Source organism: Syngnathoides biaculeatus, chromosome 16 (assembly GCF_019802595.1).
Source record: "Syngnathoides biaculeatus isolate LvHL_M chromosome 16, ASM1980259v1, whole genome shotgun sequence".
NCBI lineage: Eukaryota > Metazoa > Chordata > Actinopteri > Syngnathiformes > Syngnathidae > Syngnathoides > Syngnathoides biaculeatus.
The window spans coordinates 24792778-24819407 of record NC_084655.1 but is presented as its reverse complement, the minus strand read 5'-3'; the positions used below and the strand labels follow the sequence as shown (position 1 = coordinate 24819407).

Genomic DNA, 26630 nt, shown 5'->3' with positions numbered 1-26630 from the left:
CAACCGTGAGTCAGCGATGACATCATGTGTTTCGCAGTTGAAGAGCGCCAAAACGGAATCGCCTTGAAATTATTTACAGCGCCCGGAAATAAAATGCAACAGGAACTAGAAAACGTCAAACTGTCTTGTAAATTATGCCATCTTAAAAAAAAAAAAAAAAAATGGAATAAAAGAAAGAAAAGTCCGTTCAATGTCACGTGTCCACAAAATTGGGCTCTACTGAGGCGTGGGGAGGAAGTCGATCGCTGAAGTGGAGCGGTGCAGCTCGTCGTGGTGAAATGACACAAAACGACGCAGAAACCATGACTACAAAAACGATTTATTTTTCTCTTTCTGGAGCTGACACTTGTGATTGGTTCGCTTTGGTCACGTGTCATTCTGCCTGCCAGAGCCGAACCCTCCATCCATCCATCCTCTAATTTTTTTTTTGGGGGGGGGGGGAGAATCAAGTCCACTTTAGCTCCAGACCAAAGGAATTGGCATTCTATATCAATCATAGTTATCAAAACAGGGCTATGGAAATCACCAATACTGACCTGATATTTACACGGTATCGGATCGATAGTCCTCCACACACAGATAAGCACAAACGGTGTGAGGTAGCGGTCTTATGTGTCTTTTATTGGGCAGTGGCGTCACGTGCAGAAAGTCACAAACAGAAGTGAGCAGCAGATGGCGCAGGCCCAACGGACACAGAACGTCCCAAAACTCAAAGCGCGGAACGGAAACTTTCAAGACTCCGTGTAGTCATTAATTGTCGTGAGAATAATCATGACCATTGTTAAATCTCTTCTTAACACTCAATGTAACTGAAGCTCATCCGAGATATGTATCAAACAAAGTGAAGCTCATCAAAAATAGAAAACATCTTACTGTTACGCGGATTAGGTAGATAAGTGTGTTCGATGCAGTGGCATATTCAGACAAGGATGTGTCTGTTTTGGTCTTGAGGTGGAAAAGAAACACAGCAAAATGAAAAGCACACAGCAAAATTAAACCAAAAAAAAAAAAAAACAATTGACTTTCGAGATCTCGGAAACAACCAAAGACAGACGGACGAATGATGAAGAAAAAAGAAAAAAAAGTAGCAGCTGTGCTTACATTAATAAATTGTCAATATACTGTTGTAGCCGACCAGGGGATGAAATATAAATGGAAACCGCGCCCTTCTCGATGCATAGCACAATTCAAAACATTTATGTAGATATATATATATATATGTTACATAACATAATGGCTAGCCGACGATGTATCCTTCATAAAACATTTATGGTCCTGTTAGAAGTCAATCACATTGGCTTGGCGCAGTCCTGGCACTCTTTTGGAGTCCACAGTTCTTGTCTATGGCTAAGCTTAAAAAAAAAAAAAGTCATGTGGAAAACAAAGTCATTCATGCGAATATTTGCTCTTCCTTAGAAAATAGGAGCCATCTTGCATGCGCCAAATTGCTGCACGTCAACTTTCTGGAAGGAGTTTAAATAAATCCCGACGAAAAGAACAAATGAAATAATTCCACGTATTCAATCGAGCTCTGGCGGACGCACACAATACTCACCGGCCGGCCGTATTAGGCACTCTTTGCGTCGCATTTAGATTGGAACAAAAATTTAAAAAAATGACACACAAAAAAAAAACCATTTTCAACCCGGCAATGCCTGGTTATCCAAACTCAGTTTGTTGCGCGAGACCACGATCTCCGCGTGGCGCCGATTCCCTTTGGTCGCAAAGCTGCTGACGTCCGCATTTTACCGACATCTTGTCTGTTGTTCGCGGCGCCCTCAAATTCTTATGAAGGCGTTATTACACTTGCGCTTCATGCTAGCAGCTGCTTATGTCTTACTGGTAATACTTATATGGGTGCGGGGATGAAAATAGAAGACCAGAAGCACAGAACCATTGAAGCAATAAATGCATACGTTAGCAATTAGCCTGTGTTAGGTTTGTTTCTATCAATCCAACTTGTTATTTGTGAAGCTCGTCTAGTGAGTCGGGCTGGAGGATTCTAATTGCCAAGTGAGGCCCGGTACACACAAAAGACAATCGGGCTGACGATTTTGCTACTTCCTCTCACCAAGCATGTTCAAATAAGACTTCTCATAAGATGACCCCCGTAGGATTATGAATGTGTGGCGCGAGGGGAGCGGCTCTGTCCCGATTTTAGCGTCCGGATCGGGTCGGGGTCGACACTCTAAACGGCCGGGTTCAATGCTTATGAGCAAAAATGCTCACGGTGCCGACAACCGGGACGTGTCACGTCCGCCAACTGCCGCGGTACTCAACGTGTACGTCGTACGAGGGCGGCTCCGACCGACTACCGGAGACAAATCCTGCGTGTGTTGATGACATAGTTGACCAATAAAGCGGATTCGGATACCGGAAAACGAGATGTGAAAAGTCCGTCTGTGTGTAGCGGGCCTCGGGCGGGGCCGCATCCCGCAGCAACCCATCAAATACATTCACAACTCGCGGCCCGTCGGATGTTGGAGCGACACCGCGGCGGGCGGGCGAGAGGATCAACTGGGACCGAAGGAGCATTTTGGCGGGGGGCTCGTCCGGGGCGCTGACCTCCAGACGACCCCGAGAGCGCCACCCTACAAGGCAAAGAGGGCGTCTTCCGTCCGCCGGGCTTTCTTGTGAGCGCGAGCGGGACGAGCCGCGTCATCGGCGGGGGGGGACGTCTCTGACCCCTTCGCTCGCTCCTCCAGAAACTGGTCAAACTCTGAGAGGAACGAAACCGGTCAGCGGGAAAAAAAAAAAACGATACGTCGGTTGGATGTGCGGCCGTTCTCTTTGAGAAAGGGATAAAAAAAAAAAAAAAAAAAAAAATGTTTTTGGGTACCTTCACTGGTTACGCTTCTTCATCTGGAGCGTCGCCTTTCTGCAAAAAGCAGAAAATGTCACTTGTTGATGCATCTGTCAAATTATCATTCCGTATTTTCTCCACTGAAAAAAAAAAAAAAAAATCAACATCTTGCCACCAGTAAACCGCCGAGTGGGTCAAATCAAGCCCTCACGCTCCAATATTTGGACAGATAACAGTCGATGTTGCATTATTTAATGGGAGGTATGACGTACGTATGTCCACTTGGGGTCACCGTCCTCACGTTGTACCGTAGCATCTGTGACTTTGAGTGTGACGCGTGTCGTGGACGTCAACCAATGACAGCTTGTCGACAAGCGTCTTTGTTCAATAAAGCCATTGAAACCGCGGCCGTGTGCGTCGTCGACTACCTGCGGAAGCGTAATGACATTTTGTAACGTACGTGCAAACCAGGACGATATTTTGCTTCAAGCATTTTTGTAATTCAATAATTTGAATTATTCGATTGATAGTAGCAGTCCGCTATGCCTTCCCTCAATTAAACGCCAGAAAACCAGACGTCATTGTTACTAAATCAGCAAAGAGACAATGGCATTCAGTCGTCTTCAGCCGTCATACACGTAAAGTACAAGATGCTTATTAGTCGTTGTTTGAAGTATTCAAGTACTCGAGTGTTCCAAAATGACCACAATAATAATTAACTAAGCCATTTCTTAACATGATGATGTTCACGACACCTACTTTGACATCCATCCATTTTCTCCGCTGCTTATCCTCACGAGGGTGGCGAAAGTGCCGGAGCCTATCCCGGCAGTCAACAGGCCGGAGGCGGGTGGGGTACACCCTGGATCGGTCGCCAGCCAATCGCAAGGCACATGGAGACAGACAACAGTCGCCCTCACAATCACACCGATGGGGGGCGGGGGGGAGTGTCCAATGACTGTGAGAATGTTTTTGGGATGTGTGGGGGGAAGCGGAGTGCCCACCCGGAGAAAAGCCACGCAGGCGCGGGGAGAACATGCAAACTCCACTCAGACGAGGCCGGGTTCGAACCCCGGTCCTCAGAACTGTGAGGCTGACGCTTTACAGCTGCGCCCTACTTTGATGTATTTTGAATAAAACGCAAACTTTTTCAGGAGATTGGTACAAACCCAACATGCAGGAAACCCTTTTAAAACATTAGTTAATTACTTATTAGGTACACATTCACGTTTTCATGAGTTGTCTCGCTCAATGTATTTTATTCAGCTCTTTGTTTCCACGTTTTAGTTAGTTGCAGTGAAGTTTTACACAACTGCAAAGCGCGAGCACGATCCCGAACGGATCGCGGATGGGTTAACGTCTCCGCTTTCAACGAGGTTGCGGAGGTGCACCTAATGAAGCGTCCCGGTGAGGAAAGCCTCACGCACGTCTCTCACGTCGGACAAAATGTGAGAAGGAAAACGAAAAAGTGGGATTAGAAGGGAACGGATGGGTGGGTAAAATACTACAAAAAAAAAACCAAAAACAAAAACCCGAGACACGCGAGAAAAGAGGAGCTTTTCAATCAAAAGGAAAAATCAAGTCTCACCACGTCAGCACAGAGCCACTCCTCTATGTCGTCCATGACGGACGACTGCGACACGGGGATCTACGGAGCCCGGTCCGGCCCAGAACCCGGCCGGGCAAAGGCACAAAATGGAAACAAAATAGCACAACACACAAATCAAAAGGACGAGGACGAGGAGAAAGGAAGACGACAAATCAGAACGGCGGCAAAAAGCAAAAAGCAAAAAGCAAAAGCCGAGCCGACTCCCCAGGTTCTTCCTTCAAAACATCAACGTCGCCTCGGACGAGGTCTCGTTTATCTGCAGCGAGGCTAACGAGGCTCATCCGGAAATTAAAAACGTGACGCCGATTTGGACAAAAGGACGGAAAAAAAACAAAGAAAAATGATTCATTGTGCCCGATGCGTGATGAAATTGAGCCACAGCCACTTGGGACTTGTTTGAAACTCGAAGGTCAAGACTGGCAGTCTGTAGAGAAAGTCTACACACCCCAATACAAGGGTCAAGATTTTGTGCGATATGAACAAAAATGGGCCCAAATTATTGCCACTTTTTCCACCGCATAACTTGTCAAACTCAAATGAGGAAAAAGCCGAGTGGAAGAAAATGTCAACGATAGGGTAGGACAAGTGTGCACACCCTCTTGGAACTGGCGACACCAGTCCCTGAATAAACCCCCCAAAAAAAAAGTTTTTTTGATTTTTGGTTTGCTTCGAATAGGAAGAATTCATTCTGGGAAAATAAATAAATAAATAAAGAATTTAAATTTGAGGTTCCGTTGGAGGTGATTGAGGCGGATGTCAAGACTTTTGACTTTTTTCAAATGACAACAGGGAACTTTAGCGGGGGGGAAAAAAAAAAAAAAGAAAAAGAAGACATTCCGTTGGACATTTCCTCCAACTTTTGTCAGTAAACGGGTGTTAAATTTCTAATTCTATTTTTAGTGTGCTTATGGAACACGATGACGTGGAAGTCATGAAAGAAGGTTAAGGCCCGCTTGCCCAAAGGTCAGTCCAAGGATGAAGATGAAAGGGGGCAGTTCCTACCACGGTGGTGGCCAATATGATGGAAACGCTTTCAATTTCTATCTACAATCAGTCCGGAAAGTATTCATACATTTTTCACCGAGCGTTTGCTAAGATCACGTTTTCATTTCACCCCCACCTTATCAAGGTACACACCCAGCACGCCACGTGGTTGGCAAAAAAAAACCAGAATCGTTCAAGTGGTTGCGGATCGACGACGGGGTTAGCGCAAGTAGTCCAAAGCCGGCCCGTGACCCGCTGCCCTCTTCAAGTTGGGCGCTTTCCATTTCTTTCTCCTGCTCGTCCTCGAGCTGCTTCTCCATCTTTGCCGGAGTGCGGCCGCGTTGAACTCCATCCGTTCCACTAAGCCTTGCAATACTTATGCTTTGTTTTTTGGAATGAACCGGCAAAGATTTCAACAATTATGCGCTTTTCTGTCCAGATGGGAGCGTTGTGGGCGCTCTCTCTCGTGAGGAGAAAAACAAAAAAAAAAAAAAAAAGAAAAATGATTTTAGCAAACGGTTGCAATCGAACAAAGCGACTTTGAGGATGAGGGTAAAAAGATTTGCCAATACTTTCCATTCCTACTCTGTATTTTCTTTTTTTTTTTTTTTTTTACAGATTTGCCAAGTAAGTTAACTAATCATTCAATCTTTAACCGAATGCAGCAAAATAAATACCTGAGCAAATATGATTCTCTGATTCGGAAGCGATGCTGGCGCAAAGCCATCGCGAAAAGCCGCCGCGTCATTGAGGAAAAAGTCATCATATTAACCATCGCACCCGCGTGGAGGTGGGGTGGGGTGGGGGAAATTTGCCGCTGAGATGAAAAACCCAGAACGGTGGATGGAAATGAACGAGGGCGGATGAAGCGGGCGGGGGTGGGGGGGGGGGGTCAAAAGGAGGACACAGACCGAGGACGGAGTCCTCACCATTCCTTGGGTGATAAGCCAGCTGTCTATGGGCAGCTCCGGATCTGCTTCTACACTCGGCTGAATCGACAACAGAAATGGACCTCACACCAACGGCCAAGTCAAATAGAAGGCGAAAAGATGGCAAAAGGAAGGAACCGAAACCGAAACCAAAACCAAAAAAAAGAAAAGAAAAACTGGGAAACTCTGCGTCCGTATCTGCCGGCGTACGCGGATGCTCCGATTTGAGAAGGAATCCCTTCATTTTGCCAAGAGGACGCGAAAGGGGAACGCTGTGGACTGCCTGACGGAAGCGCCATTTGGAGCTTGTCGAAAGCCTTTCAGCCATTCATCCATTCACGAGGCACCACCATGATCAACACAGAATGTGTTGATCGGGCAAAAAAAGTCCATTCGACGGCGTCATCTTTGACTGGGAGTCAGCGCACGCACGGGTTGCGGACCTTCATCACAAGACGGACGTCCGTCCTGCGACACTCACCCCTCCGGCGTCGTGCTGTCGGACATCCAACGGCGAGGCCTGAGGATCTTCGTACTTGACGCTGCGCGCGACAAACACGTCAGCGGGACCCGACAGAACCAACAGACGACGCCGCATCTTTCTTCGACGTTTACAGACATGGAATTGAAACAATTGTTTCGTTTGGACAATTTAGTCAGAAGAATTCAGCTTTTTTTGGCCGCGCGGACGTTTTCGGAGATCCAAACGAGACATCGTTTGGGCAATTTTTTTTTTTTTTTTTTTTTTGGCAAGCTCCGTACAGCACAAGCCGTGATTTCAACTCGTCGGCAAGCAGCAGTTTGCCAGACAGGGAACAATTCTCGTATATATATATATAAATATGACCACAGCTTCCTGTAGGGTTGTATTATACTGTCCACATTTCTTTATGTTAGTGATATTTTCTATGAGATGATCGTGTATTACTTGTCACTTTTGGGTGGTGGGATGGAACACATGAATAGTATTTCCATTTCATGCTATTTGAGCGATTCATCTCGGATCAATCCATTTCGTCGACAATACTTAAAGTACAGTACGGAGATTGTAAGAATCCTCTCTCGTGGAAACGTATGCGACGTTCCCCTCGGCGATATCACAAATTCAATGCCAATTCTGTGAATCTCGACTGGACAAAATCTGAATTCGGTAGTTGGCATTTAAAGAATGAATCTGCTCAGATCTCTGCCTTTTCCAAATTTGTAAGGAGAAAATGCATAGAATTTGTAAAAAATGAACTCTCACAAATGTAAACGTCATCAAGTTGAAGAGCGCGCGGACGTACTTTTTGCGCTGCTCAGCCAGGGAGCTGCTCCGAGTCTGGGCAAACATGTCAAAGTTGTCCTGGTTGCGGTTCGGTCCACTTGCGAGACCCACGTCTGGGAGATGGCCGGGGTCAGGGTGAGGGGGGGGCAGAAGGCCAAGCGGAAGGAAGGAAGGAAGGAAGGACAGAACTGTTAACATATTCAAAATATACTTGTCAAATATCTTCATCTGACATCGTGCGTGATTCTGCTCGGATGCCGATTCTCGAAACATTTTCCTTTAAAAGCTTCCACCGGTCCCTAATTGACGGGGCAGAGGCGGACCCGTGCGGCGTCAAGACGGATTCTGCTCCCTTCTTACCGAGGCCGGCCAGGGCCGAGGACAGCGAGGCTTCGGCGGGGTTCGGGGCCGCGTCGCCGTGACGCGGGGGGCCGGACGGGACCCCGGGCGTGACCGCGGCCGGGGAGCCGGGACCCAAATCTATCAGGTTGTCGTCGGTGGGCTCGCCTAAAATCTGGGAGTAGGCAAACGCACGTTTAAAATACAAAATGTCAAATTGAATAGTTAACATTTCCAGCAAATAGCTGATGATGAAGTTGCATCCATCCATCCATCCATCGTCAACGCCGCTTATCCTGTTCAGGGCTCCGCCCGATCGCCAGTCAATCCCGGGGCGCGTGACTGAGTCGGAACTGAAGCTACCAAAGTCAGGCGAGTGAATACCAGAAGGTTCCACACAACAAAAGGCAAATTCAATAAAGACTGCAGACAGATGAAAGGGAACAATCATACATATGCATTTCAATTCCAGTTGGGGAATTTGCACTTTGGACCAGAGCGGGAAGTATTTTGTTTGCCCGCTAGAGGTCGCCATCCGCGCGCGCACACACACACGTCCGTTTGCTGGGTTCCTCAGAATTCATTCTGCTGATATTTTCAACTACACGACGAGAAAAGTCAAGATTTATAAATCTGATCTCTACTTGCAACAGGAACAAAGTGTGCATTCGCTATTCGGCGGGCTCAGGCTTAATTCATTTCGCTGCGGCTCCCGTTTTGAACAGGTTTCGCTTGCGCCTTTAAAAATATTGTTGCCGCGCACTGAATTAACGCTGGAATAGCCCGAAATTACCGTTGGCAATTCTGTGAGGGTCCACTCTCGCACCGAGGGGAACACGGAGAGCGGCAAATGCGCTCTGGTAGGTTTGCTCAGCGCAAAGTTTTCTGGGGGCGAACGCGGCAGCAGAACCCAACGACAGACAAAGAGCCGAGCGGAACGCGCCAAGAGACGGACGGCCCGGTCCTCTCGCGCGCCACAAACGGAAAGTCCAAAAAGCCGCGACAGTGGCTGGGGGTCTCCCAATTATTTCCGGCCAGTCGACTTCAAGCATTTCTACACTCGGGCGGCAGACTTTACTGACTTTCCCCGCGACGGGATCGACGGTCACTCACCTCTTTGTTGCGAGCGCCTCTCCCCGACCGGTACCTCTCGTACCTGGAAGCGACACGGCCCGTCGGGAATGTTGAGCACGGATCCCGTCGAGCGCAGACGAGCGCGCGGACGCACCTCTCGTATCGGAGGAAGACGTTGTTGAGGTCGTCGTTGACGTGCAGGAGCTCCTCGGTCACTTCCTCGTTGGACACGCGCGAGACGAGCTCCACCACTCGCTGCTGCATCGCTTTGCAGGTCCCGTGCAGCTCCTGAAAGGCGATCAAATCAAAGAGATATGGATCTGGGGGAGGTAGTTCAAATCAAAAATCAGCTACATAGATGACGACGACGACGACGACGACGATGCCGCGCCTGGGAATGTGCAACCACGCGGTGTTTATCTTATCTTAAGTTATTGCGCTCCGGTCCAAATAATTGGGCCGCACCACGGTAGGGTGTCAAAAACTCGCTCTCGGCACCGCCTGGGAGCCAAAATTCGAACAAGCGGGGTGTACACCTTTACGCATCCCGTCATATTTGTCCCGCGTCAAACCTGGAGCAGTTCTAGATCGGCTCCGTCTTCCTGGCCGGGGACCGTCTCGGTCAGCATCTCTGACAAGACTTTAACGTTGCCTCTCACCACGTCCAAGTCGCCGCGTAGCCGCGCCACCTGCGAGCCAAACGAATGCGCGAAAACAAGCGAGGGACTAAAGGGGGTCGGGGGGGCGGTGGCGGGGGGGGAGCTCACCTGCCGGGGAGTCGCTGCGACGGGCCCGCGGGGCAGGACCTCCGCGGCAGGTTTCGGAGACGGCGCGGCGGCGGGGCTGCTCGCCGGGGCGACGTACTTGATCGTAGCTGGGCCCACCTCGGGTGTGCCCTGGGAGGAGAAATAGGACAAAAGGGGTGATATTGGCGCCGTCTGCGGTTTGGGGATGAACCCCTCCAAACGTCGGTGCGGTCGGTTACGCGCTGCGGGGTGTGGATGGGGGACAGCGCATCCGGATCCGCCACGGGGAACTCGGTGCCCTTCCTCTTCAGCTCCTCGTAGACGTGGACCACCCCGGTCAGATCGGGACGACTTCGGAAAGCGTCGGCCCAGGCCTAACACACGCAGACGTGCAATGAAATCCCTCCTTAGGCTGAAGGCAGGGCGCTGGTACGATTCCTCGAGAGAGGTTCCAATTCAAAGGACCCTCTCACGGCTCTCTACCAGCTCATTCACCGCCGTCGACCTGTCTTTGTTCATTTTCTCCGCTTCTACTGCTGATAACAAAAGTCGAGGCTTTCTTTTGGCGGGGTCACGGAACACAATCCTCAAATATTTGAGTCGGAGCGGCTGGAGGTCGATTCATTTCTTGAAGATTACGCCAAAAACAAAAACAAAAAAAGCTTTGCCGTAATTGCAACCTGGTCAGAAATCAACAGGAGTCCTTGTTTGTTTGTTTGTTTGTTTGTTTTTGAGGGGGGGGGGGGGGAGCGGCACGGTGGACTGCTGGTTAGAGCATCTGCCTCGCAGTTGTGAGGACCGGGGTTCAAGTCCCAGCCCCGCCCCGCCTGTGTGGAGTTTGCATGTGCCTGCGCAGCTTTCCTCGCACATCCCAAAAACCGCCCCCAGGTGTGAACGCTCTTTTGTCTGTCTCTATGTAACCTGCGATCGGCTGGCGACCAGTTCAGGGTGTAGCCCGCCTCCTGGCCGAGAATAGCTAAGATAAGTCTCCGGGGCTCCCGCGACCCTCGTGAGGATAAGCGACTCCGAAAACGGACAGACAAATCATTACGCCTCCATATTTTTCGTACGTTGACGAGAGCTTGCGTTACGTGACTTTCTCGACCCGACCCAAACGCGGGGCGGGGGCGTACCTGTATGAGCGACAGCACTTTGTCTTGCACGACGGCGGGCGCATTCGCTTTCGGGGAGATGATTTTGACCAAAACGCCGTCGACGAAATCTCTGTTGGCGACCTGAACGTGGAACCTGTGGCCGCAGTTCTTCACGCACGTCTCCACGACCTGCAGACTCACACGAGATGAACGAGCGAACGAACGAACGAACGAACGAATGTTGGAGGTTGCACCAAAAAGAAAGAAAAAAGAAAAACTCTGCCCATGTGTTTCACCGTAAGCGCCAGCATGACTTCGCGGTAATTCTTGTTGCCGCCGAGTCGTTTTTTGAGCGCTCGCATGGCATCTTTTGGCCTGAAGGCAAAGAAGGAACGCATGGGGGGGGAGTGGGGGAGGGGGGGGGGGTCCAAAAATGAAATGCCTTCCATTCATGGGAGATGCATTAGTTTCAATTTGTGCATTTCATTTCAAATTTACTCTGATCGTGTGGAATCAATGTAAAGTACACTTCACGCAAAGCAAATGGAAGGCAGTATTTTTATTGACGGGGCATTTTTGTGACGTCACACAGCCACGTGCGAGCCCGAATCGCATTTCTTTGTTTGAAGCGGCAAAATGGCGGCTCGGGGAAAGCGGCTTTGCGCTGGCTTGACAATTACGTTACGAAAAAAGGACACTGTCAGAAGGAAAGAACGACATTGAAAAGGCACTCAAAGAGCGAAAGCAAGTTTGGCTCGCCGTCCCAGGTTCTGGGTTCAAATCCCACACTTACAATTAATCCCACACTGTAAAGCATTCAACTCTATGACACAATAGCAAGACATATCACGATCGTTTAATGAGAATACATTTAGCTGTAAGAAAATCCGAGGATTTATTGAAGTCGTTCCAAAGTATCATTTTTTGTCAGAACGAATGAAGAGACGAGCGTTTGTCGCCGGCGGGCGGAGGCGTGCGACCGAGACGGAGCCGTTTCGAGGCCCGGCTCTCGCTCGCCTGAGAGGCGATTGGGCCGGGCGGCGCCGCTCGGCTCAATCTGATTGTCAAACTGTCACGTGTACGAGAGTCTCGACAACGATGGGCGTGAGGAATCCAGAAAGAAGGCAAACGCAGGAGCGGCGGCGGCGGCGGCCACAAACACGGAAGCATTTGCAACAAGAGTCAGCATCCCGATGCGTTCACGAAGTGACGACGTGATGAGCTCGGTCTGAATTCCTGCAGACGGGCGCGCCGAGCACAAGCCAACACGGACCAAGTACTTTCGGAGACAGCTCGAAAGCTAACAAAAGGCTTTTTGTGCCGGCCCGTCGCCGACGCTCCCTCCGGTCGGCCGGGAAAACAAAAGACAGCGCCGGCGTGGGCGCGACCCAATTCTTGCCGTCCGTTTTGGCTCCGACAACTCACCCTTCGTCCGTCTCGTTGACGATGTCACAGATCTCCATGTTGAGGGCCCAGTCTTCGTTCTGGAGCCCCCCGTCGGTGGCCCGCTCTGGAAGAACAAATCCAAACGCTTAGCGCATTTGGCCAAATGTTTTGCGAGCATTTTCAGAAGCGCAGAATATTCATGAACCTGCCAAAAGTTCTTCTTTCACCAGAAATATAAAACGTTTGTCTCCACCTTTTTCCCTTCTTATCTCATCATCGATTAAAAAAAAAAAAAAAACAGAGAAAAGGAGCTTTTTATGAAAAGGAACATGTCAAGCAGAACAGTGATTTTGACCTAACAACATTTTTTCTTTATGGAAACACATATCGTGGTTTTTGTTTTTTTTTTTTTTTTTTTTTTTAAACGGGGCTTTCGTCATTCACTCCATGAACAAGTTCTAACTCCGTGTTCCAATTGCAAGGTGGCTAAACGTGTCCGTTGCATTTCCATTCAATTATCTTTATCTTCTACCCAAATCGGTGCCGATTTCAAATCCAGTCACGCAAACGACGCCATCTACTGGCATCTGTTGGTCATTACAGTGTCTTACAAAAAGGCGCTTAGTTCATCTTCAAATGTAAAACTGGCGATACAATTGTCCACCCAACGGCGAGAAGGCGGATCAAATACCGGATCCATTTGTAAGGAACCAAAACTCTAATCGAAGGGTGTCCTTCACTAAAGATTTTGAAGACTAAAAATGTCTTTTGCGAAGAACACTCAAGCAAATGTGCACCCAAATCGAGCAGAATAACATCTTATTGCATTTCATTTGATTCTGCGATAATATTAAACGATCTAAACGGCTATTAAAGTGGACTGCAGATAGATTCCTCACGACGGCTTGATTGAGAACTCGTCCTGTGCACCGCTTTCCAAGAATCAGCGGCCGACCCGTTTCATTTATCCAAAGGCCCTTTCAAGTCAACTTCAACCAGTCCGACTACAAGCATCAAACTGTTGCGCGCAGCCGTAAACTTTGATGCGGATGAGCGCCAGATGACTGACTCAAACGGGGGATTGGACGATTTCGAGGGCCTGGATCCGAGGAACTCGGGAGCCCTCGACGAAGATTTCACGGCCGGGCCAAGCGTCTCTCATCTCGAGCGGGGCTTTGAAAGAATTCATTCGTGGTCTGCGTGGACTGCCGTGGCTTAGAATCTGCAGGGAATGCAACGCAAGACGCTCGTAGCAGGGACAAATCTGACGCTCAAAGTCTCGAGAGCCGCTGAAGGGGTCGCGTGTCCGGGGGCTCAACTCTGACCTCTTCTCGCGCACTGAAAAGTGAAAACGATGTGACACCGGTCCTGGAACTGTTTCGACACACCTCGTTATGAAGAAAGCCGACTTAACTTACTTCATGTTGACTGTACGAGTACAAAAAGTCACCAAAAGATTGGAAGTTCTGCACACATTTTTTTTTTTTTTTTTTTTTGGCTCTTATTAGCTGATGCAAGCGTGTGAACTGACATTTTTAAGAGTCGTTATGGACATTAACTTGGGGGGGGGGGGGAAACGAACGTTTTTGCTTCATACTTTGAGTAACTTTTCATTTCCAAAGCTACGATTCAAGGCACTGCATCCACGCGTGGGTAAGCTGCTGTCGAAATGAGAAAATAGTTCAGAAGTCGGTAGTGTAGTTTGGAGACGAGGCAAAACAATATCGCGATCGCGATCGTGATCGTGCGGAAGCGACGATGCTAACTGGCGCCACTCGCCGAAATGAAAATGTGAGTGTCCCGGCACGAGACGCCCAGCAAATCAATGTCAAAGTCACTCTGAAAGCGGACGTACCCACGCATTGTCCCACCGGAGTGCTGTAAGGATTTCCCAGCAAGAAGTCCATTTTGACCGCCAGGCGAAAGGAGGACAGGCGGCTCGGCGGAGGCCCGCGGGCTGGACGAGGAAGCCCCGCCTCCGCAGCCATCTGATTGGACGGAGCCCTTGCACAACTTCAACCTGTATGGTCGGACGCTGCTGTCACTCGCCGTCAAAACACACGCTCGCTCTCGACGTGCATTTTTTTCAATCGGCGTCAAAAGAATTGCGGTGATTTTGTAAATTCATCGCCAAAATAAATATATCCGTTTCATAAAAAAACAAGGATCGCAGCTGTGAGCTCCGAAAGGGACGGGTGCGTATTTTGATTGTCGAGCGTACCTGAACTCAGCACGCAGTTGCTAAGTGACAGCCTGTAAACATCGACGACAGGAAGTGGAACGTGTTTTGTTTTGAAATATACGTGCTGGGGATCGCTTTTACACATTCAGCCCGTGCTGATATTCTTCACTTTTTTGCAGCCTTTTGTCAATTAAAAGTGCAACGCGAGGTATAGTTTTTGTGTTGTCTGTATTTTTTAGTTGGGTTTATTTTTATTTTTTTTTTTAACAATGTTAATCGAGTGCATTCCCGTGACCCCTGAGGATAACGGATGGAATTTAGTGCAGTCCAGAATTACATTTCAGCTCCTGATAGCAGAGATCCAAAAATCTACCCTTGGATTACAATTTGACCGGGGGGGGGGACGGCATGCATCTGATGTTTTGTTTTGTTTGTTTTTAAACAGGCTGTATCGTCAAGTGATGACTACCGCCAAGGAAACGTCCAACATAAGCGGCTATCATGATAAAACCCCCATTTACATAGACGAGGAGATTCTGCAGGAGGCCGTCTTGGAGCAAGGTCTTCAAGATCAGGCCGAACGCATCGCCAAGAAAGAGGGGATCCGCTTCAACGAGGCCCGCAGACTCAGTCTGGAATACAGAAGTCCGTTGAAAAAAAAAACAAAAACAAAAAACAAAACGCCGGCTCGCTCGCTTCATTCGGACTTTTGCATTGCGTTTTGTTTTTCCTTCCAAGACATCCAGAAGATCGACCACCTGTGGGAGTTCTCGTCCTTGACCAAGTTAAATCTGAACAACAACTTCATCAAGAAGATCGAAGGACTGGACCATCTGGTCAACCTGACGTGGCTCAGTAAGAAAACTTTTCACCTTTCTTGAATGACGAGCGCTCGGCGACGTGAGTAGATGCCGAAACGTCGGGTGAGCTCGTCGCCGTGGCGATCGCACCGCCGGGGAGACCGGACACGCGGCCATCTTGAATGAATAATAATGGCAGCGGAGTTTGGGGTTTTGTTTGTTCCCCCCCCCCCCCAGATCTGTCATTTAACAACATCAAGAAAATTGAGGGTCTGAATGGTCTTCGGAAGCTGGAAGTGCTGAACTTGTCCAACAACAGAATCGACCTCATCGAAAACATGGACGGCCTGACGGAGCTCACCATCCTGTGCATCGCAAACAACAAACTCCACCAACTGGACAACGTAACGAAATACCGCATCGCTCCGCACGCGGCGTTGAAACGCGAGCCCTTTCCTAACCCGAGGTGGCGTTTGAAGGTGGTCTACCTGCGCAAGTTCAAGAAACTCTTCACCCTCAACATCGACGGGAATCCCATCCCCGAGGAGAACAACGAGGAGAAGTACACCCTTTTCCTGGCGGCCTATTTCCAGCAGCTGAAGTTCCTCAACAACGTTTTTCTGAACGAGGACATCGTACGTGACACGAAGCGCAACTCGTCGATTGACGGCGACATTTTCGCCAAACTCGTGTGCGTGTGCGCGCAGAGAAGCAAGGCCTCGGCCAAGTACAACCTCGACATCGAGGAGATGAACCAGGGAGCGTTGCAGGCGCAGCAAGCGGCCGAGGAAAAGCGGAGGCGGGAAGCCGTCCTGCAAATGCACGAGGCGAGTTCCGTACGTCCGCGTCAACGCGGCGTCACGCGTGTTGACCTTCGTTCGCGTCGCTCCAGGATGCCTTTGTGGAGCAGTTGAACGGAGATTATTTGTACGGCAACATCATTCAAAACGACACCGAGTTGAGCAAACTGCAGTGCCTGCCGGGGGTGGACGAGTTACTCGAGGCATATCCTTTGCGGCGGCCGCCGATTTCAAACGTGCGCGTGGCAAATATTCCCGCCACTACCTTGACCCTCGCCCTTCACATTCCAGCGGCAGCTGGCGGAGCTGTGCAACCAGCTCTTCGAAGCCGGCTTGACCGAGTACAAGCGGAGAGACGCCGAGGTCCACCTGTTCTTCGCTCGGCTCGACGGGGACGTGACCGACAGCCAGCGGAGAGCCTCCAAAGCGCTGGCGGATTTTCAGATGGAACACAAGCAGGTGGGCCGCCCGCCGGGAGAAACTCGCGTCTTTGGACGGGATCGCCGAAAAGGCCCGATCGCCGTCGGCCCAGTACGGAACGACGCGCCGGGGCGGTCGCTGCCGTGTGTTTATCGTCGGACGCCGCGAATGATTCGAACTCTCGGAAGGAAAAAAATCAAAAACTTTTGGAAAAGAGACCGACTGCAATTATGTGCTTGGGCAGCAAAGTAAACGAAGGCGGGTGCATCTGCTGCTTTTCCAGAGAAGCCTGGAAGTGCAGGAGGCGGCGGACGGCGAGAAGAAGAGCAAGGCGGACGTCTGCCTCCGAGAAATCAACGTTTTGTGTTACAAACTGATGGCGGTGGAATTTCAACTCTACAGCTACCTGGAGGTAGGTAACGTGGACTCGCAGCCGTCCTTTGAGTCAACTTTGAAGCCACCTTGACGGCTCCTCCCAGGAAACGATCAGGAAGTTTGACAACAACATCTCGGAGATGACGGCCAGCTTCAGCGAAACGGCTCAAGGCATATATCCTTTACGCCGCCAAATTTCTGCTCTGGTGGCGTGTGGCGGCCCGCCAGAAAACAACACTTGCTTCTCATTTCTAAGTAACCTCGGCCATTGGAGCACGAGCGAGCCTCCGCACCACCGGCGCCACTTTGAACTTTAGCCACCCGGTGGTCCGAAATCGCCTTTGGCACGTGGCTCTGGAGGCCGCCCTTGACTCCGTCAAACCTTCGTCCAGTGTCGAGAGCTGGAGGACAGCCACCATCAGAAGATCACGCAAATCGCCGTCACCACGCTGGAGGTGGTGGCCAAGGGCGAGGCCGAGGAGGATTTGCCGGACGACGTTCGAATGGTCGGTCGGCGACGGCGGCGGCTCGCTCCCGGATTGGCCGCTCACGTTTGCCGCCTTTCTTTGTCGACGTAGCTCTTCTTGGACAAGAACACCGTGATGGACACGCTGGCCGCCAGCCACGATAACCACCTGCAGACCATCAACGACAGGGAAACTCAGTTGGTGACGCGCGCCGAAGCCTGGAAAGTGGCCCTCATCAAGGGGGTAAGGAGGCGCTCGTGCGCCGCGTTGCGCGGGCCGCTCGCTCACGTTGTTCTTGCGCCGCCGCGCAGATCGAAGACACGCAACTGAAGAGGAACCGAATGCGCATTGCCGACATCCACAGATATGCCGACTATTTGCGGGAGCAGCTGAAAGACTTGATGTAGCGCCGACGCCATCCACGGCCACGAAGGGAAGCGTCGCGGACGTCTTCGCTCAACGTGTGGCAGCATTTTCAACAGATTTTATTTTGAACAAATACCCCCCCATAACAAGTACACTGCTGTACGCATATAGTTTTTCCTATTCCAACGCTGTCCTGTCATAGTCCCGCTCCTCGATCTTGTGAAGACGCCTCGTCTGCAGCGCCGTCGGCCGACCTGGATTAGGCCAAAGCGCTCGCTTTCCAGTAGACAAAAATGAAATGTCACAAAAAGAATGAATATGAATAAGAATGCGACTGTTGTCTGTCTCCGTGTGTCCTGCGATTGGCTGGCGACCGGTTCAGGGTGCACCCCTCCCACCTCCTGCCCGTTGACACCTGGGACCCGTGACCCTCGTGAGGATAAGTGGCTAAGAAAATGGATGGATGGCGTATTCCCCCAACGTTCGTGAAGGAAAGATTCAAAAGCTATGATTGTACAAGGTATGCAACGGAGCGCTAACGTGAAACCGTCGGTCATGTAGCTGAGGCGGTGACGTATTAGGATACTACACGTCCCAGAATGCATTGCGGCACCCAGCTCTCCGTTTTCAGCAAGTCCCCATTCGGTTCCGTGTGCCGAGTTGTCACCAATTAAGAATAAATTTGTTTGCAAACTTTTGGGGTCGGGCGTCGTGTCAAAAGATGCCTTTCAAAAAAAAAAAACAAACAAAAAAAACATTTATAGCAATATTATGAAATTATGAAAAATATGTAATGTCACATTCCAGTTGCGTCGTTTTTTGAGCTGTGGGACTTGTTGGCACATCGATAATGTGAGCGGAAAGCGATTTGAATCCGGTTTATGCAATCGCAGGCGGCAAACAGTGGTTTGGAAAAAGAAGTGGGGTCGTTGGGGCGGGGGGGGGGCGCTGCACTTAAGTTTGGGGTGGAATTGTATTTGGAAAAATGGAAGCATCTATGATGAGCTGATGGTTTCATACTTTTTAAAGTAAAGACTTTGAAAGTTCCTGGTCTATTTGCAATGAAATGCATTTTTTGGGGTTGGGGGTGGGGGTGGGGGGGTTGAAAATGTTGCTGCAATTGTAACTGATAGCAGCATGTACATTTGAGTGAGTATATTGGTAGAAGGATGCTGAGGATGGAGCTGTCAAGGAAGAGAGAGCGAGAGAGAGGAAGACCAAAGAGAAGGTTGACGGATGTGGTGAGGGAAGACGTGAGGGCGGTTGGGGTGTTGAGAGAGGAAGATGCAGGAGATAAGACCAAGATGGCAAAAGATGACACGCTGTGGCGACCCCCCTAACGGGACAAGCCGAAAGGAAAAGAAGAAGAAGAAGAAGCAGCATGTACATTTTGATGACATTGCAAAATGTTGGATTGACCTGCACCGAATTTGACGAGAACTAAAAGCAACTTTTTCTTGTCCTTTGCGTGACTTGAAATGACTGAAGTACATCAAATTGTCCGCCAGATGTCAGCAACACTCCGCGGCTCAATTCGGAGAGCGGCTCGTCCATCCGTTTCGGGGGGGTGGGGGGGGGGATCTTTGGGGGCACAAACGCTGACATGAAAATGAAAAAGACTGGATAGCGAATACATATCTAGCGGTGGGTCGATTGGTTGAAGTCAGTTGGCCGCCATCTTGGTACTCCCAAACGTGTGGAGGACATGCTTGATGGCGAAGTTTTTTTCTTAAGTTTGGCATGTAGAATTAAAACTGCTCGTGTGAGTTTGACATTTTTTATTTCGGTAAGCCAAAACAGGCGAAGTGCAAAGGAAACACTGTGACGAGCAAGAAGAACTTTTCCCAAAACACGCCAGGAAGCGCCATCATCGTAACAGCAAAAGACTGAGCATTTTTTGCCGTACAAAGATGAAATTTGAAGTCAATCAGTTCGATATATTTCTGGAAATAAGGACTCGCAACGGGAAAATAAACGCATAGTTCATTCAGAAAATTTAAACTCATTTCCTCGCATTTGAAAATCAAATTCAATTTGCAGAGTTCTCTATTAGGAATTTCATCAACAATTTCACAGAAAATGTGTTTTCTTGCTTATCCACTGGTGAGGTTCGGGAAAATATTGACAAAACCGTCGGCCTATAAAGGTCAAGCAGAGTGAACAGTTGAACAACAACAACTGGAAACAAAACTTTGTTCAAGTGAATTAAGATCATCTGAAAATGGAAAAAAAAAACTTTACAAGCAAACGTTAACAGTGACAAAGTAAATCTTTCTAACTTACCTGTGGAATGTTTTCTCACAGCCACCAAAGTGGCGATTAACGAACGCTGCACAGGTCGGCAGGCTTGTTTTGAGAGGATCAAGATGGCGGACGGCGACTTCGCTTTTGGTGGCCAAAGAGCCGTCCAGTCTTTTTATGGGTACAAACATTTCATTCAGGGATTCTGCCGGGGACCGCGAGTATCAAGTATCGAGTCAATGCTGGAAAGGCCGCGGTCATTTACCACCCCCCCCAAAAAAAAAAGTCTGTACACCATTTTGAAATGGAAAACAGGCGCGACTCACATCTTCATTCAAAACCTGAGATTTCATACCACGACTAAACAGGAACGATTCTATTTTTTTTTTTTTTATTATTGTGATATAGCTTACTTTGGTGAGGGGTATCCAAACTTTACAATTTCTTTAAAAAAAAACAAAAAGCGGATATGAATGGCAAAAATAGAGACGTGTTTAATACTTATTTTCAGCAGTTGTGACAAACGAAACTGTGAAGGTGAAATGTTTTCCTGCTCCGTTTCACAAAGCTGATGATTAACGGGCCTTCGAATTGGACGTGCCGTGACCATAGAAACGGGCCAGCGGGGAAACCGACGTCGCTCCTTCCTGCAGAAAAAGGTTCTGCTCGGAAAGTCCGCGCCCAGAAGCGGAGCGCGACTCCACGATGCCGTTTGGTGCACGCGAGAAATGAGTGGCACGCGTGAAAGGCTTCTTAATGCAAATTTAAAAAAAAAAAAAAAATTTTGGGGGGGGGGGCGGAGTCAAAGCTGAGTCATCACGCTGGCTCGCCAAACCGAAATCCGAACCAAAGTCAAACAAGTCGATCAATCGGAGCCTGATACAAGCAGAGCCGACACACCCATGTTGTTGTTGTTGTTGTTGTTGTTATCTTTTGTCTGTCTGGCCTTATGTAAATTATGTTGCGCCACCACCATCCTCAAAATAAATTAAACAAAAAGGTGATAAACGCTGTGGGAACAAATCACTTCGACATAGTTCCTCGGGGCCCGAACGATGCCAATCCACTGCCTCTAAATGCCGCAACTCACTTCAACATAGTTCCTCGGGGCCGCAAAGACGCCAGATCATCACTTCCGTCTAAATGAAGCTCTTCAACTGACTCGAACGTTGCACGGCAGGCTGACAAAGTTCCTCCGGCTGCAGAGTAAACATATTTCCGGGAGGTTTTTATGGAATTCTGACACGCCTCGTACGACGGCGTGCGCCGATGATGCGCCTCGGCGCATTCTTTCAAGTCAAAGACGTTACGAAATCTTGGACAGTTGCGTTAAAAATAGGAACGTCACTCACCACTGGACTAATCACTACACGTGTGGAAAAAAAATGAAATAAAACTCTTATGACACACGTGCCACTTATTCGGTGTAAATTCGACTCCCCCAAGTTATTGGAGTGTCATTGGCGTGGAAAAGAAAAACAAACGGGTGACGCGCCCTTTTCGCGACAAAGGCAGCACGTCAGAGCTGCAGTAATCAATCCCATTTAAAAAAAAAAAAAAAAAAAATGGATTGCCTCATACGATAAACGGTGTCAAATGGTTTCCGGTCAACGGAGAGTCGACCGGATCAGGAAGGGGGCGCCGACGGGGAGCCGAGAGGCAAAAAAAAAAAGAAGAAGAAGAGCAGCAAAGTGGCTGCCCAAAGACAAAAATGAAACATTTGCCGGATTTTGGTCATTTTGCGGCTGCAGATGAGCCTCCAAAACTGAATTCAAAAGAACAACAGCAAGCGAGTTTTTGCCCGATCCGATCCCCAGACCTTCACCCAATAGAGAATCATCAAAAAGTCCCCTTTGGAAGCAAAAGCGAGAAAAGCTGGGAGAGAAAAAAACAAAAACCAAAAAACCAGGAACGTCGTCCACCGGTACCGGGGTGGCCCGGCAGAACTTGCAGAACGGAGCTCGTGCAATTTCTATTTGTTCATCGATTGAGTTACACAAGAATTTTTTTTTTTTTTAAACTTGTTTTGATTGACAAGAGAATGTGCATTGCTCTCGTTTGCATGGATGGAACTAAAAGTTATTACGTAAAAAGATTTGAAGCTTTATTTGCTTTTTGTTTTTTTTAAACAGTACAAATGTAAAGTCAAATATGTATTGTACTGGATCAAGCAAAAGTTTCACACAGGCCACAACCAAATTTTGATTGGATTTCATGCACGAAATATGTATTGGTGCTGCTCGTATTACACTTTGCGAATCAATGCACTGTCGAGTAATCGTCTACCAACATCGCGACAGACTATTTTAATTATCAGAGTATAAAAAAATTGGATGATAAAGATAAAGATGCGAAGGTCGTGCGCAAGCTGCCATTTATTTCGTTGTCCGATCGCGCAGGTTCCAAGTCCCGTCGACTGAAATTCCTTTTTGGGATCCGACGGTGCTGAAATCAGAGGGTAGGTAGCCCACCCAAAAAAAAAAACCAAAACAAAAAAAAAACCCGCAGGGGCGTCGGTCTTCTTTCTTTGGGCTCAATTGTCTCATTGGCGACGTCATGTGAACTGGAAGAAAGGTCGGACTTTCCCGTCGTGTGTGCGTGGGGGGGTGGGGGGTGGGAACCACGCCCACGTACTGCAGGTGGCGCAGGTGCTTAAATGCAGCGACGCGCCAGCCCTGCGTCGCACTGCCAAACGCTAAGCGCACGCGTCCCGACCTCGCCGCTCCCGCACTTCGGACCCGTCATGTCCCAGCGGTACCCCATCAGCATCCGGGTAACCGGAGTCATGGAGAAGGACAAGAAAAAAGTACGTTTTGTCCGGCCGGGTATTTGAAGACAAACGTCGTGTGACCTTTTCCTGGTTCCAGATGTACATCGCCTCGGTGCTCTGGTCCGACGAGGACGAGATCGTCGTCTACAGGACTCTCGAGGACTTTAAGAAGATGCACGTAAGTGTGTGAAAAGTACGCGTCGACAAAAGCCGCTGGCGAGCCCGACGCGTCCCCTTCCGCTTGTTTTGCAGAAGCTCCTCAAGAAAGCCTTCCCCGGCGGGAAAAAATCCGAGCGAATCGTGCCCAAATTTCACGGTAAGCGCTCGGCGTCGCGCCGGCTCAGCCGCCGACCGTTGAATAACCCGCCCGTCCCGTCCGCTTCCAGTGGGCAAGAAGAGCAAAGCCGCCCAGAAGAACGGCACCGGCAAGTCCCTCAATTACCTCAACGCCCTGCAGAAGTACTGCAACCGACTGCTGAGCTGCGATCCGCAGGTCAACCAGTCGGTGCACCTCATCCAGTTTCTCCACCCCAAAAATGAGGAACTGCAGCCGGAGTACGCCAGGAACGGGTACGTTGCCTTGCCGCTGGCCCGAGGCCGCCCGCCTGATAACGCCACCGTTAATTACTAACTTTGGACCTTTGGAGCCGTCCGGACAAAAACAAAAATTCAATCGTCAGTATTATGGAAAAAGTCACCACCACCACCACCACCACCAGGAATTTGCCCACATTTTCACAAATGGTGAACGAATCCCTGCCCGAGTGGTCGGTCACATGTCGCCGCTTCCGTTTGTCAAGTTCGCCCGTTCCCACGTCCGGCGCTCTCGGAGGGGTTTTTTTTTTTTTTGTTTTGTTCTCTCAAAACGAAGACGGCAATTTTGCACGGAAATCTTGCGTCCAAAGTGCTCGCATCTCCGTTACCGCTGTTTAGTCTGGGTCGGCGTTTGAACCGAACCATTTTTTCGGTATTGCTTTGACTCGATGGGCCTCAATGTCAACAGGCTTACTTTCCCAATCCCAGCGCGCGTTACCGAATTCCGAGAACCGAGCGGATCGCGACGCGCGTTCTTTGTGACATTGTTGCGCCACTTCGGGCGCGCTTCCAAGACTTCGTGGACGAGTGAACCGACAGGATGCCAGCGCGGCTTCGCCCCGGGCGTGTTTCCACCCGCCCTCTTTCTTTTAACCAGCCGAAACGGCGCCGGCTGACTTTTGGCTCGAGGCCGGGCCCGCGCAGAACCGGACGGCAGCCAATGTTAACGAATTCGGGGGGAATTTCTGCACTCGCTTTGCATGGACGGCGTTGTGCTTTTCCCTCCTAGCATCATAATTACGCCCCCCGAAAGCCAAGCCCAGCAGCAGCAAATTCTCAGCCAGGGCGCCAACGTGACCCAACCCTTCAGCACGGAGACTTATCGGTGCGTGGCCCCCTACGAGACCAAGGACACCAAGAACAAGCCCTTCAAAATAGCGCTGAATGAAAAAGTCGACGTGCTCATCAAGGACAAAGCAGGTGAGCCCGGCAACCCGGCGGCAAACCGGCAACCGTCCGCCCGCTTCTAATGTTTTGCCTGCAGGTTGGTGGCTTGTGGAGAACGAGGACAAGTGCTTGGCCTGGTTTCCTGCGCCGTACCTGGAGAGGACGGACGACGAACCCGAAGAGGACGACATCGATGGACTTCCCGAAAGAGGTAGGGAACAGAAGCGCCGGCGACCTGGGCTCCTTTCGAGGTGTTGGACGGACCCTGAAAGCGATCTTCATCTCCATCAGGACTCTTTTACACGGTGACCAAGAGCTACAAAGCCACCAACGATGACGAAATGACAGTGAGCGTCGGCAACTCGGTGGAGGTGCTGCAGAAGTCGGAGAACGGCTGGTGGCTCATCAGGTATTGGAAACCCTCCAACTTTAGGACCTCCCTCCCTCCCGAGGGGGAGGGGGTGGAGGGGGGGGGGCCTTGTCACAGCCTTGGCGGCGCTCTAACGGGACTAGTTTGAAGTCCGGTCACGGTAGCCGTCGAGGTACAGATTGAAGCTACCCGAATTCTCGTTTTAGAGCGAGGGGACGTACGCATTTGTCTCTTTCTGGTTCCGGAAAAGGAAAAAAAAGGGTTAGACAGATAAAGATGTTAGTTCTATTTTCGAGGGTTCGGGTTATCGTTGTATCTGCAACATATTGCATTGACCGTGTCCAGACAGGTGCATGGCTGGAGACTGAATGTATTGTCACTGCAACAATACCCGTAAAGGTTCTCTCGCGCCCTTGATACACTCACTTGCTTTTCTGGACTTGGAAACATACCTGTACCCTTTAGACAACGTAGAAACAGTTCGCTACCTTAGAGTCCAATCATAGCAAGGACATTGATGAAGACAGACCCCTCAGGGACAGATATTGGCACATGGGTTGTCCTCGAGTAGTTTAGCTAGTATCACTTAAAGCTAGCTACTGCTCTTGTACCTTTGGCTTTTAGCGCTTGGGCTTGTATCCAAAGTGCTTTGGACCAGGCCCACGTGTCTTCCTCACTTATCTCGATTTCTCACATCATAAGGCCTTGTCCGATCTTTTGAGAAATTAACCCAACCTTCGGTTCCCGTAGATACCAAGGCAAGGCCGGCTACATCCCAAGCATGTACCTGAAGCCCCCGAGCCACGGCCGCGTGGCAGGAGGCCAGCGCCAGCGCAGGACCCACACCCTCCTGGCCCCTTCCAACCTGGCGGCGCAGTCGCAGATGATGAGCCGCTCTCAAGAAAATCTGCAGCAGCCGAACCTCGCCAGGCCCACCTCACCCAATCTCCTTCGACCCCAAAGCAAGCAATTTTCAAAATCCACCGAGGTCCTGAGCCCACCTGCGCCGGCCGCCGACACGCTTCCCAGACCTGGACGCGCCCCGTCTCCCGCGCCGGGGCGGGCCCCGTCTCCCGCTCCGGGGCTGGCCCCGTCTCCCAAGCCGGGACGGGCCCCGTCTCCCGATCCGGGGCGGGCCCCGTCTCCCAATACGAAACACGCCGCTCCTCCCAACGCAAGCTACGTCCCGACGCCCATAATCACGGTGGAGAACGACATGGATACCGATCTTCCGAGTAGCCCGACTGGGGACAGCGAGGAAGAGTTCACAAGCGACAGCGAATTCAGCAGTGACGAATTCAGCTCGTCCTCAGCCAGCACCAGCGTGACGCTGAGCATGAGCACCGACGACTACCGCCTGCGCCACAGCCGCACCCCTCCGCCGCCGGGAAGGAACAACCTGAATCCGGAGCGCGCTCTGGGCGGCAAAATGACCCCCGCCGTGTCCGACCCCGTCCTCTTCAAGAGCGTCTCGGCGCCCAAGGTGCCGCCCAGGCCGCGGACCAAAGAGATCCTCAACCGCTGCACCACCATCACTCGCAAGAACGCCAACAGATCTCCGAGCCCGACGCAGACGCCCATCCAGAGTCATTAGAAGTGGCCAAAGTCGGACGACGCGGCACAAACCGTTCGGATGGAGCGTCATTTGTAAAAAAAGTGTCCATTTACGCTTTTGTAGCACCTTTGCAGCTAGGAACGTATCACTCAAGTCTTTCCAGTCTCTTCAGAGTATATTTTCCATACTGGAAAACTTTTGTTGAGCCTTCATCAATGCATTTAGATGTGGAACTTTTTTTTTTTTTTTTTGTATGTACCCAAAGATAATTGTGTGTCAAGAATGCTAGATTTGGAAATTGACTGTGGGTGTGTTGCGGTTTCTTTGCTTCGGACATAATAAAAGGACAGTGATCAACTGCGCAACGCGACTTCCGACACTTTTCTTCGTTTCAGTCCGCCGTGGTGAAACTTTCAAGTCATTTCGGCGGAAAGACGCCACGTGCACAAGCACGTTTTTATTTCTTCCTTTCCCACATTTGGGATTGGAAATCGCTTTCCTCGCCGGCTGTCTGAACGCTAACCACCACACGACGCGCCATTATTTTCTCACCGCATCGCCAACCGTCCCA

General features: G+C 50.0%; 3 protein-coding genes across 3 annotated transcripts; 2 read left to right on the top strand and 1 right to left on the bottom strand.

Moving 5' to 3' along the window:
- Positions 1-1635: 1635 nt before the first annotated feature.
- On the bottom strand, positions 1636-14232 carry LOC133514269 (TOM1-like protein 2). Its single transcript, XM_061845814.1, is given in 17 exon segments — positions 1636-2719; positions 2840-2854; positions 2857-2878; positions 4392-4451; positions 6326-6385; positions 6807-6867; positions 7612-7705; positions 7953-8106; positions 9045-9087; positions 9160-9293; positions 9578-9694; positions 9773-9901; positions 9991-10125; positions 10885-11034; positions 11142-11220; positions 12271-12355; positions 14087-14232. Coding segments are annotated over 17 exon segments (1599 nt in total). The 5' UTR covers positions 14220-14232; the 3' UTR covers positions 1636-2591.
- A 51-nt stretch (positions 14233-14283) lies between these two features.
- Positions 14284-18525, top strand: drc3 (dynein regulatory complex subunit 3). Its single transcript, XM_061845813.1, has 13 exons — positions 14284-14621; positions 14859-15058; positions 15152-15268; positions 15451-15617; positions 15693-15848; positions 15921-16040; positions 16106-16220; positions 16300-16472; positions 16717-16845; positions 16913-16983; positions 17191-17314; positions 17387-17518; positions 17587-18525. The coding sequence occupies exons 2-13, from the start codon at positions 14875-14877 to the stop codon at positions 17680-17682; spliced, it is 1584 nt and encodes a 527-aa protein (XP_061701797.1). The 5' UTR covers positions 14284-14621; positions 14859-14874; the 3' UTR covers positions 17683-18525.
- Positions 18526-22515: 3990 nt separating this feature from the next.
- On the top strand, positions 22516-26464 carry noxo1a (NADPH oxidase organizer 1a). Its single transcript, XM_061846214.1, has 8 exons — positions 22516-22688; positions 22750-22830; positions 22905-22968; positions 23039-23222; positions 23977-24167; positions 24232-24345; positions 24426-24543; positions 25255-26464. Exons 1-8 carry the CDS (start codon positions 22539-22541, stop codon positions 26096-26098), a joined length of 1746 nt encoding a protein of 581 aa, XP_061702198.1. The 5' UTR covers positions 22516-22538; the 3' UTR covers positions 26099-26464.
- The last annotated feature ends 166 nt before the right edge of the window (positions 26465-26630 follow it).